Genomic DNA, 12,501 nt, shown 5'->3' with positions numbered 1-12,501 from the left:
CTTGGTTTAGGCCTTTCACCTTAATAAATGAATCCAGCTCTGTTATGGCTTGTAAATCAGGGCTTATGGCAAAACTGAATGTGTGGACAAACTTGTGTCAGCCAAGAAACCATGATTAAGCAAGGCCAAGACTGGCCAGGCACTGACCTCCCTGGGAACCAAGAAGAAGGAAAAAAACTCATTCCCCTTCCATCTTTTTCTGAGATTCGCAACTGGGTTCCCTGTTTAGCTTGGTGGAAGAAGTTTTCGGTCAACTGATCTTGGCCAAGGGGGGAAGGCACTCTGCACGTGAGCAGAAGCCTGGAGGACTCTACTCTAAGGTGCACAGAGTTGAGTCGGTCTCCTTGGCTTGGCAACTGGGACCCCAGTCAAAGGAGGGCTCCTGGGTGCCCTCTGAGTTTGTTTTTTTTGCAGACTTTTCATTACCCTAACTAGGTAGCATCATCAGTGCTAAAAAGGAGGGAGGTTTGTGGAGTGGAAGAGAGGAGAGGGGGGGAACAACTGTGAGATCCTGGGTGCTCTCCGAGCTGGCTTTTTTTTTCTCTTGCAGACGTTTCATGACCCACACAAGGTAACATCATCAGGGCTAGCCTGGACAGTGCCACTGTAGGGTTGCCAGGTGTCCACTATTTGAGCGGACAGTCCACTTTTTTCACATTATGTTCACTATTATTTTTTTCACAAAATAGTGGACATTTTTTTTATTCAAAAGCTTTATGATGAAATGGTACGTAATCTAAAGCTGTACAGTCTACCTTTTTTTACTACTTAACACCCCCCCCCCCGCTTGTCCGCTATTTTTGGGAAGCAGACCTGGCAACCCTACTGGACAGGTCTGCAAGAAAACAAGCCAGGAGCCCTCAATTTTCAACCCCGGGCGACAGATATTCTCTTTTGTTGGAAGCGCAAAGGCCTTCTGCACGGGGGCAGAGGCTAGAGGCGCTCCCCTCGGAGCAGCTGTCACCCCCACCCCCAGCCTCCCTGCCGCTGCCGAGGCCCGGCCCCGGGCCAGCTGGTGCCTACCCACCGTTCCCTCCCTCCCTTTCCTTTCCTTTCCCTTCCCTTCCCTTCCCCAGCGCAGCCAGCTCAGCTCCTCCCCCGCCGCTCGCTCGCTCGCTCGCTCGGCTGATCCGGCTCGGAGCGCAAACCGCGGCCGAGAGCGCTGCTGCCTTGGCAGGTGGGGCGAGCCGCCCGCGCGAGGAAGCCGCGCGATCCTGTCTCTCGCGCGCGCAGAGCCTCTCCCTCCTCCCCAACTCCGTGCGCCTTTACGCGGACTCTGCGCGCCTTTACGCGGACTCTGCGCGCCTGCCTGCCTGCTTCCCTGCCCGGCACCATGTCTCGCCCGGAGAAGCCAACCTGCCTCCTGCTGCTCCTGCTCCTGCTCGCGATCCTGCCCGCCGCCTTGCTGGCCCTGGTGCCGCCGCCGCCCGCCTCCATCCCTGGCGCAGCCAAGAACGGCAGCAACGGCCCCGGCGACCCCCAGAAAGCGGCCGTCTCGCCGCCTCCGCCGCCGCCTCCTCCGCCCTCCTCGGCCGGGAACCACAGCGGCGCTGCCCAGCGCAACCCGGTCCTGGCGATGCTGCGCGATTTGCCGGCGCTGAAGGCCGCTGTCATCGGAGCCTGCGCGGCCAGCGCCTGTCTGATGGCCTGCCTGCTGTTCCGCGTGCTCAGGTGCGGCGGGAGGAAGGGGGCGCGCGGGGTCCCTGGCCGCAGCCCTTTGCCCCCTGGACCCCCTCTCCCTAAAGCAGCCGAGACCCTTCGCCCCAGCCCACCCCACCCCGCTGGGATCCCAGCCCACCCCTCTCCTTGGGTAGCTGTTCCCGGAAAGGGGGGTGGTGGTAAAGAGAAGGTGTATTTTTTTTAACCTTGCTTGGTGGGGGGTTAGGGGGGATTTAGAAGCGCTGCCCACCCCTTACCTTCCTAAGCCCCCCCTCCCGCCGCACCACGCACAATCTGACAAGGTAGGCCAGGATGTTACCTCTCTGCCTTTCCTGGTGGAGAAATAAAGGGGTGAACCTGTTTGGGTTTCAAACCCCCAAGGTTTGAATGTTTTTTAGCCTGCCTCTTTTGCATTTAGGCCAACCTGGCCTGTAATGATTGATATGGAGAATTATTCTCTTAATATATAGCAAATAGCAACAGGACTCAGACTTATATGCCGCTTCACAGTGCTTTACAGCCCTCTCTCTAAAGCCAGTTTACAGAGCCAGCCCAACAATGGGGGTCCTCATTTTACCGACCTCGGAAGGATGGAAGGCTGAGTCAGCCTATGTACTCCAAATACATATACACCAAATATGTCTAATAACAGATGTCTAATAATGCTGCGTCTTCTTATAAGGCAGGCCAGGAGATCTTGATAGAAGAGGCTTGAGAATCTAAAAGTAGAGTCCTTGTTTAAGAAGACCTAAGGCTTGCCAATTGTTTTCCTGCTGCCCTGACTTTTTAACATTGCTTTTGTTCTGCTGGCCTGGGTGTAAATCAAGTATACTTAAGGATTCTTTTGAGAAGGGCTCCCCACCCCTATGCAAAATTCAGAAGGCAAAGCCTGCCAGCAAAGGGCACGTCATCTATTATCCCTTCCTTCCTTGCTTTATGGAGAAGCTTGCGAGCAGCTGCCAACAGCCACTGGCTTAATGGTGAGGCAGTGAGATTTAAACCGAGGCTTTCCAGATGAAAACTGAGCTTTTTTTTGCCCAGGTTCAACCACAATCGCGTGTGTGAGCCCCCTCCTACCCCCCCACCCCCGCAGGCACAGCGCTCATAAAAATCTGACTTTTTAGGGAGGTTGGTGGGAATCCTGTTTACTTCCCCTCTGAACAGGATATCTTTCTGTAAGGGAGGCAACACTTCCCCCCTCCCCCAGGGCTTTTCTGCTTGATCTTATAACAGGGACCTGAGTAATTAGAGCAGTAAATGCAGAGGAAGATGCTGGTGCCTCCCCTGCAGATGGCATGAAGGACTAACTTTTCAAGTGCTGAGTTCAAGATTGCTGTGACACCAGCCACCCGGGGCCCCAGTCCTTGCTTTTAGTCCTCTCTCTCTTCAACTGCATGACAAACTCGCCCCTTGTAGCTGGAGGCCTGGAGCCCAGTTTAGTGTTGTCTAGTGTAGTGTAGTTGTTGTGGTTAATGCACCAGGGCACAGACGGGGTGGCTGTGAGTTCTAGTCTCACTTTAAGCACAAAGCCCTGGGCCAGTTACTCTCAGTCCAAGGAAGAAGAAGGCAATGTATGTAGTAAAGGGTGCTTCCAAAACCCTGCCCCCCCAAAAAATAAACTGCAGGGACTGATCCAAGCCGTTGCCAGAAATCAACACAGACTAAAAGATACAGGTAGTCTTAGACTTATAACAATTCACTTACTGGCCGTTGGAAGTTGCAACGGCACTGAAAAAAGCAACTTAGGATCATTTTTCACACTTAATGACCGTTGAAGCATCCCCAATGGTCGCGCGATTTGCATTCGGATGCTGGACAACTGACTCCTGTTTGTGACGGCAGCCGCGTCCTGGGATCATGTGATCGAGCCAGTGGGGAAACCGGATTCTCATAAAAACCACGTGACTTAACAACTGCCCTGATTGGTTTAACAAATGTGGCAAGGAAAGTCATAAAGCGGGGCATCTCGCTTAGCAAATTGCTCAGCCACATAAATTTGGGGCTTCAGTTGTGGCTGTAAGTTGAGGACTACCTGTACGTATTTTTATTTTTTTTTTAAAAAAGGAATCACATATAGATAGTATGTAATTGAGCCTGGAATTGCAGTTGTTAAGCAGGTCACTGTGTGACTGGAACGGATTTTGTGACTTTTTGTGATGGCTGTTCAGCAAACAGAGTACTTGCTAAGCAAACCTGTTTCATCCAGTGGGCATATTTTGGCAGAAAATGGAAGTAAACACTGGAAATCGGCAAAAAACTCCCAAACCCATGAAAAATCAGTCGTGTGCCTGCTTGCAAACAGCCATAAAGGTGAGCCAGTTGCCGAGCACCCAACATATGATCACATGACCGCAGGAGTGTGTGTGTGTTGCCCTTGTGGTTTCAAAATCAGGTCACAGGTAGCTTTTGGGGGCTCTGTTGTTTGAAGTGTTACTTAGCAACCAGCCATAAGTCAAGAACTACCTGTATTAGCAAGGCATTAAATCCTCTCTACTAAAGCCCGTCTTAACCCCACCTTCTCCCATCTGGCCATCTCCAGATGTGCCGGGAGAGCAGTTTTCAACATCCTTTTGTCAGCAGAGCTTGGAATTCTGGGAGTTGTTATCCCAGCACATCTGCCTGGTATCAGCTGAGAAAAGCTATTCTCACCAGCTGCCTTAACAGCTTCCAATCACGGCCTACGTTAGAAACATTTACATTATGGCTTACGTATATTTTCACCAAATTGGGATGATCAGAAAAACCAGACTATTAAGACTTTCCAAGTCAGGCGTTTTAGCTGTGTATAAACCAGGACCGGCCATATTTGCTCCACCGTCCCAAAGTAATTTTTCACAGTTGTTATGACATGAATCTTTTAAGTGGCAACACAGGTAAGTCCTCAACTTACGACCACAATTGAGCCCATTTCTGTGGCTAAGCGAGACGTCAGTTAAGTGAGTTTTGCTCCATTTTACCATCTTTCTTGCCACTAGTCGTTAAGTGAATCCCTTCAGGGGTTAAGTTAGTAACACGGTTGTTAAGTGAATCTGGTTTTCCCATTACACTTCCTTGTCACAAGGTCACAAAAAGGGGATTACCTAGCCCCCGGGACATTGCAACCGTCATAAACACGAGTCAGTTGCCAAGCATCTGAATTTTGATCACATGACCACGGGGATGCTGCAACGGTCGTAAGTGTGAAAAACGGTCGTCAGTCACTTTTTTCAGTGCCCTTGTAACCAGAAATGGCCACTAACTTGTAAGTCAAGGGCTACATATATATGTAAGTTGCAGAGTTCACACAATGTGCTTAACCGGGTGAGTTACAAGCTGCAGTTTGTAGGCCTAGGTCAGGGGTAGGCAACCTTGGCTCTTTTATGACTCGTGGACTTCAACTCCCAGAATTCCTGAGCTATGATGGCTCAGGAATTCTGGGAGTTGAGGTCCACGAGTCATAAAAGAGCCAAGGTTGCCTACCCATGGCCTAGGAGTTCTGAAGACCCAATGATTAGTTTATTTCGTGTTTTGACCAGTTTATTCATGTTTCGATTAGTTTAGTATTGGTGTGCGATTCTAGAAATTGGGTTGATTCCATAACCGGGTTAATTTCCTGGTGTGAATGCATACCCTGTGCCTGTATTAGTGTCAGGAACTGTTTGTGCAGCTTTCTCCTTGCCAAGCGCATGGGCGACCACGAATGTAAAGCTCTGATGCTTGAAGAGCTAATGAATGGGAAAGGTCACATCAGCCTTGGCAGCCTTTCGGGGTATTAAATTTCTTGTTTACAGGAAGTCTGTGTGATCTCTTTTGGAAAATATATCTGGAAATCTGTCGTAGGTCTTTCCTGAACAGAAGGTTAGATAGGCAGAGCTTGAGCGGAAGCGGATTTCTGAATTTTAAAATTTTCCAGAGGAATAAACTGGGCACTTCTCGCAGAAGTCAAGTAAGCGTGTTGAAAAAGCCTTGATAGATCTCTTTAAAAAACCTGTTTTTCCCGTTCTGATTGATTCGCTTGCCAGGTTGGTCTGAGGGGAAAAAAAGGAGACAGAGTAAAACAGAAATGAAATGTTCTCCATCGCTGTCCAGTCTCTTTTAAGAAGAGACTGGACAGCCATTTGTCCAGAATAATAGGAAGTCTCCAGCTTGATCAGGACTAGAAGACTTCCAAGATCCCACCCAAAGTTGTTAATCTTTGTTCTATGTTCTTAGTTGCAGAAGGTGTGTGTGCCTGGTTCTGTTTTAGCAGCTTTGTTTGAGGCAATTAATTGGCCCCTTGTTTTGTGCAAAAAGTAGCACCACTTCAGGATCCTAGAAATCTTTGTGTCAAGACTGACTGTTGCTTTCACCTACATTGACACCTACACCTTGACAGTAACAGAGAGGGGGTGGAGGGAATGCAAAGGGGGGGGATGATGTCCAAGCAGCCATCGACTTTCTGGCATTTCAAGGACACACCACCGAGCAGACGTCCCAGTATGGCTGGCTGTTTCCCATAACAACACAAACAGAAGTGATTGGTGGACATAATGAAGAGAAGGACGAGGGGGGACATGATAGCAGCCTTCCAGTATCTCAGGGGCTGCCCCAAAGAAGAGGGAGTCAAGCTATTCTCCAAAGCGCCTGAAGGCAGGACAAGAAGCAACGGATGGAAACTAACCAAAGAGAGAAGCAACTTAGAACTAAGGAGAAACTTCCTGACAGTCAGAACAATTAGCCAGTGGAACAGCCTGCCTCCAAAAGCGGTGAATGCTCCAACACTGGAAGTTTTTAAGAAGAGACTGGACAGCCATTTGTCCAAAATGGTGTAGGGCAGTGTTTCTCAACCTTGACAATTTTAAGGCATGTGGACTTCAACTCCCAGAATTCCACAGCCAGCATTGCTGGCTGTGGAATTCTGGGAGTTGAAGTCCACATGCCTTAAAATTGTCAAGGTGGAGAAACACTGGTGTAGGGTTACCTGCCTGAGCAGGGGGTTGGACTAGATGACCTCCAAGGTCCCTTCCAACTTTATTATTATTATTATTATTATTATTATTATTATTATTATTATTATTATTATTATTATTATTATTATTATTACTACTACTACTACTACTACTACTACTACTACTACTACTATTATTATTATTATTATTATTATTATTATTATTATTATTATTATTATTATTATTATTATTATAATGGATTGTGCGTGGCCCGTAGAGAAAGGGGGAATTAACGATGCTTGCTTCTGCACAGGACACTCAGAGCTGGTTTTGCTTCTTCTGCGCCAGTATAATTTTTTAAGTAAAGTTTTTATACTCTTGGTAAAATAATCTCTCAGGCGTTCCTTCTTCTGGATTTGCCAACTGGACAGTTGACCCTTTGCCTTAAGGTGCAGGGGGTCCTAATTTCAGGAGGCTTATTCTGCAAACATCATGCTCTGGATTTTTCTTTCGCCAAAGGGACCCTGCTGCCAGCCAGCCTCAGAGAGAGGACTCATTGTTGGATCTGCTCTTGAATGGTGGTCCTTTTCTCCTTTAGGCTGCTGGACTAAAAATAGATCTCAGGCTGAAGATCAGCCTGCAGAGCTTGCTGGTTAAAGCCAACGATCAGATAAGAAAACTCAGCTGCTTGCCATGTGACGGTGCTCCTTCACCAAGCAGCTGGAGTGACGGAGGGCTGGTTCGCAGCTCTCCTGCCAACGGCCTCCACGGCATTTTAAAATTAAGCAAGCGAGGACATTTGCAAAATCGGAAGAGCAGCAGCCCACACGCGTTCCTCTGTTAGGATTTGCACGCAGCTTCTTCTTGCACCATTACTGCCAGGTTCTGAAGCCAGAGCAAGAAGCCGTGGACGGAAACTAATCAAGGAAACTAATCAACCAGCCTTGAAATAAGGAGAAATTTCCTGACCAGTTAGAACACTTAATCAGTAGACCGGCTGGCCTCCAGCGGTTGTGGAATAACAAGAGTTGGAAGAGACCTTGGAGGTCTTCTAGTCCAACCCCCTGCTCAAGCAGGGGACCCTATATCATTCCAGAGAAATGGCTGTCCAGCTTCTTCTTAAAAATCTCCAGTGATGGAGCACCCACAACTTCTGAAGGCAAGCCGTTCCACTGATTAATTGTTCTCATTGTCAGGAAATTTCCCCTTATTTCTAGGTTGCTCCTCACCTTGATTACTTGCCATCCATTGCTTCTTGTCCTGCCTTCAGGTGTTTTGGAGAATAGGTTGACCCTCTCTTCTTTGTGGTAGCCCCTGAGATATTGGAAGACTGCTATCTGGTCACCGGTGGTCCTTCTCTTTGTTAAACTAGACATACCTAGTTTCCTCAATCATTCATTGTATGGTTTAATCTCCAGATCTTTTATCATCATTGTTGCTGTTCTCTGCACTTTTTCACTCTATCACGGTGCCCAAATTGGAAGCAGTTTTCCAAGTATGGTCTTAACCAGTGCACTGTAACTATCCCATCATATGAATCCCACCATAGTGGATTGGCAGGAAATAAATACATCTCGGGACTTGTTCTGTGCATTTAACTACCTGCAGAAACTAGTTTGTGGAAGCACACGGTTCACGTCCTTCAGAAGTGGACGGTTAAGCCAACACAAAAAGGTGAACATAAGAGGGTGTTGGCAACCTCGTTCCTTGGTGGTGACTCTCTGGAGGTTTGCACAGAACTTGCTAAGTCAACCCGGGTTAAGCTGACTAAATATTTGAAATTCATCAATGCAAGCCACAGGTGCCGAGTGCCAGATGTTTAAATAAACCCCAAACAAAGGTTGCATGAGTAATAATGTCCATAAAGATCAACAGGAGTGTTTTCACATCTCCACTTCAAACAAAAGCCATCTGAGATTAAAAGTGTCTGCAAAGGGGTTGAAATTTCCAGTTTCTACTGGCCCAGCTTCTACAGCAGGAGTCTTCAAACTTGGCCCTTTTATGACTTGTGTCCAGTCTGTTAAAAACCTCCAGTGATGGGGCACCCACGATTTTTGGGGGTAAGCTGTTCCACTGGTTGATTGTCCTCACTGTCAGGAAGTTTCTCCATAGTTCCAGGTTGCTTCTTTATTTGATCAGTTTCCAACCGTTGTTTCTTGTCCTTCCCTCTGGTGCTTTGGTGAATAACGTGACCCCCTCTTCTTTGTGGCAGCCCCTCAAATACTGGAACACTGCTATCATGTCTCCCCTTTTTCTTCTTTTCTTTAGACTAGCCAAACCCAAGTCCTGCAGCCATTCTTCATATGTTTTAGCCTCCAGGCCTTTGAACATCTTACTTATATATCATCTTAGTTATATATCATCTTATATTACCTAGTTTGGTACTGAAACGTCTACCCCCCCCCCAAAAAAAAGCACTCAGAGAGAACCAAGGATCCCAAACACCAAGAAAGGGTTGTGTGATCCTGCCTCTAGGGCAGATACAGGTAGAGAAAGCATTGTTTTGTTTCAAGAGGTATAAAATTGCTTTCAACATAGCCAAAGCCTTTGCGATAAGGAGGCCTGTAACGTGTCAGCAAAAACAATGCAAAACTGAGCGGACGTCAAATAAATCTATAATAAAGGCACAGAGGGATGATTTTAATTAATGTTATTGAATGGTGAAACCTGAACTAGAAGCCGGGATGTTTTCTGAAATAAGTAGCATAATCTTGAGAACATTTTCTAAACACCTGCCAGCCTGTATTGGTTTTTAATAGCTCATTATGCGGTTCGCATCTAACAAGCTCAATCAAATGACAGTTGAACCGATAGAGTACAAGCTGTTTAATCACTGGCAATTTCCTTCCTAAACTGATGTAATGTGATGGTTCTGGGGGGGAGGTTTGAGGGGGGGAGAGGGGCACCACTTGGGCAGGGCAGAACACATATACATATTTCTCCCAGCATTGTGGCTTTATTCTCCCAAAAAATAAAGCCACACGCTTTTGATGAGTTTCATGAAATAGATTTTAGAACAGACTAGAGCTGGAAGAGACCCTGGAGGTCTTCTAGTCCAGCCCCCTGCTCAAGCAGGAGACCCTATACCATCTCAAGACAAGTCACTGTCTAGCCTCTTCTTAAAAACCTCCAGTGATGGAGCGTCCATGATTTCTGAAGGCAACTTCTCTTCCGCTGGTTGATTGTCTTCACTGTCAGGAAGTTTCTCCTTAAATCCAGGTTGCTTCTCTCTTTGGTCAGTTTCATTTTCCTCTAAACAGTCTTAAACCTGAACGACAAGATTCCTCAGCTGAATAAGATACTGTGCCACACATACTGGGCATACCAAGGAAGGGGGAAAAAAAATGAACATTGTTCCTCTGAAGCTGTTGTTCTCAAAGTGTAAGAATGCAAAACAGGCATCGGCTGTGTGTTGATATTGTAATGCATTTAGTGAGTCAGCTAACTTAGGAATTTGCATGCATACAGCATGACAAGTTTGGGTAACTTTGAAAGGTTTTTGCTTATAATATTGGGCAAACCCAGCCGATCTGGTTTATCGGTAGTGTGTTGTGGCAAACCAACAAATGGTTTGTGTTCCAACTTGCTGTATTAAGAGAGCCTCTTAAGAATTGCCAGCTTGGGAACGAAACAGCTGAACCCTTCTAGGATCATATGTTGATAAAGATGAGAGGAGTTGGCTTATTTTGGGTGTGGGCGAACAGTTTAAGTGAATAAATCATGTGGTCTTAAGCCAGGAAGTCCTAAAGTTTGAGTCTGTGATCCTTCTCTCCAACCCACCCCCAAATATCATCTCTAACCAAGTGGTTGTTGATAGCTTAGAGCACAAAGATGGTGCTGAAGAAACGGTTGCAATCTTTCTGAAACAGACATCGGTATCGCCCAATATCTAAAATATTTTCTTCTTTCGTTTTAGGTCTAAGAGGAGGACTAAAAAACCCCGCAAATATGATATTATCACGACTCCGGCAGAACGGGTGGAAATGGCTCCCTTAAATGAAGAGGAGGAGGATGACGAAGACTCCACAGTATTTGATATAAAATATAGGTAGGGGGAAAGAGGGATGGACGCACAAGCCTGGAGATTACTGGGGTGCTTCATTTTGGGGCTACTATATGATCCCAAGGAAAGACACAGCTTCATCAGGGAGATGCCCTTTGAATCTGATTCACTCTATGGCCCCATGATGGACATCAGTTATGTACGGTTGTCCAGTCTCTTCTTAAAAACCTCCACTGATGAAGCACCCACAACTTCTGATGGCAAGCCGTTCCACTGATTAATTGTTCTCATTGCCAGGAAATTTCCCCTTCTTTTTAGGTTAATTCTCTCCTTGATACGTTTCCATCCGTTGCTTCTTGTCCTGCCTTCAGGTGCTGTGGAGAATAGCTTGATCCGCCTCTTCTTTGTGGCAACCCCTCAAATATAGGAAGATTGCTATCATGTCAACCATTACTTCTTTTCATTAGACTAGACCAGGGGTCTCCAACCTTGGCAACTTTAAGACTTGTGGATTTTAACTTCCAGCTTTGTTGAAGACAAACCCGGATCAAACCGATCTCCCTGACAAGAAGCAATGGGTGGAAACTAATCAAGGAGAGAAGCAATCTAGAACTAAGGAGAAACTTCCTGACAATGAGAACAATTAACCAGTGGAACAACCTGCCTCCAGAAGCGGTGAATGCCCCAACACTGGAAGTTTTTAAGAGGAGATTGGACAACCATTTGTCCGAAATGGTCTAGGGTTTCCTGCCTGAGCAGGGGGTTGGACTAGATGACCTTCAAGGTCCCTTCTAACTTTACTATTATTATTATTATTATTATTATTATTATTATTATTATTATTATTATTATTATTATTATTATTATTATTATTATTATTATTATTACAACAGGGAAACTATTTGCTTGGAGCCAAACAAGTGACACCAAGTCCGGTGGTAATTCTCTTCGGGCGTGAACAGTTTAGCTGTGTCTCCAATGGGCTTCCTCTGTTCAGTTGACACAAAAGCGGTTTTGATGAGTCCTGGAGGGGATTTGCCTGGGAGAACCATCTAATTCCAAAATGAGCTCTCTAGCTGACTTCTAATTCTTAAATGACGGCTGGCTTGGTAGCTTGAAAATCTTTCTCAGTTTGATGGTGTGCATCCTCTAATGATGCTAATTTGTTTTCTCAGGTGAGGCCACTGGACTGGACTCCTCAGGAACGTCGTCTCGTGTAGAAAACGATGCAAGAACTTTGGAACCAAAGGAGAGCTGGAGAATAACTTTGGTTTTTTTTGGATCCACAACATTTCGATCTACAGAAAAGAGTGGATGTTGGATTTCACCTTTGGCACGTTCCTAATAAATACGTCCGTTACGTTCCTGGATGAATGATGCGAGGAACTGAAGGAGTTCTTCTTCCAGAACTTCTTTTTAATTCTAAAGACAATCCTTCTGATTTACCATAGCTTCAGATGCCACCAGCAAATTAGAGAGCGGAGGTCAGCCACAAGCAGTAACGTTCATTCAACACTTCAGAAGCTGCCAAGGCATTCTTTGCTCAACGTATTAAAGTAGACAGATGGATTCTGATTGCATTCTGGGATCGGCTCTGAGTTGACTAAAATGTTTGCTCATCTTGTGTGCAACTTGGAACTTGTATCGGTTAAGCTGAAATTATTTAGCAAGGTTTTGTGCATATTTGTGTTCGGGGGGAGGAGAATTTTCATGGGTAACCCTTTCGGTAGATAGCTCTCATGCCTTGCCATTAATGAGGACCAGTATGCTGCTTAATTTACAGTAAGGTTCCCTGTTTTTACAGGGAGTTTTCCCCAAACATTATATATATATTTTTCCCCCAGAAGGTGAATTCTGATAGCAGGAGAAAACAAAATAAGTCAATTTTAGAAGAAATGAATTTTCCTTTTAATCCCCTGCATCTCACACCCT

The 12,501-nt window shown here is 46.1% G+C and overlaps 1 protein-coding gene across 1 annotated transcript; it reads left to right on the top strand.

Annotated features, from left to right (window-relative positions):
* The first annotated feature begins 1,333 nt into the window (after positions 1-1,333).
* On the top strand, positions 1,334-11,843 carry FAM174B (family with sequence similarity 174 member B). The gene is made up of 3 exons (XM_015824220.1): positions 1,334-1,671; positions 10,483-10,614; positions 11,745-11,843. The coding sequence occupies exons 1-3, from the start codon at positions 1,334-1,336 to the stop codon at positions 11,746-11,748; spliced, it is 474 nt and encodes a 157-aa protein (XP_015679706.1). The 3' UTR covers positions 11,749-11,843.
* Positions 11,844-12,501: the final 658 nt, after the last annotated feature.

This window comes from Protobothrops mucrosquamatus, unplaced genomic scaffold (genome assembly GCF_001527695.2).
Source record: "Protobothrops mucrosquamatus isolate PMUCROS unplaced genomic scaffold, P.Mucros_1.0 scaffold2162, whole genome shotgun sequence".
NCBI lineage: Eukaryota > Metazoa > Chordata > Lepidosauria > Squamata > Viperidae > Protobothrops > Protobothrops mucrosquamatus.
The sequence above is the reverse complement of the archived record's forward strand: the minus strand, read 5'-3'. Positions and strand labels throughout refer to the sequence as shown.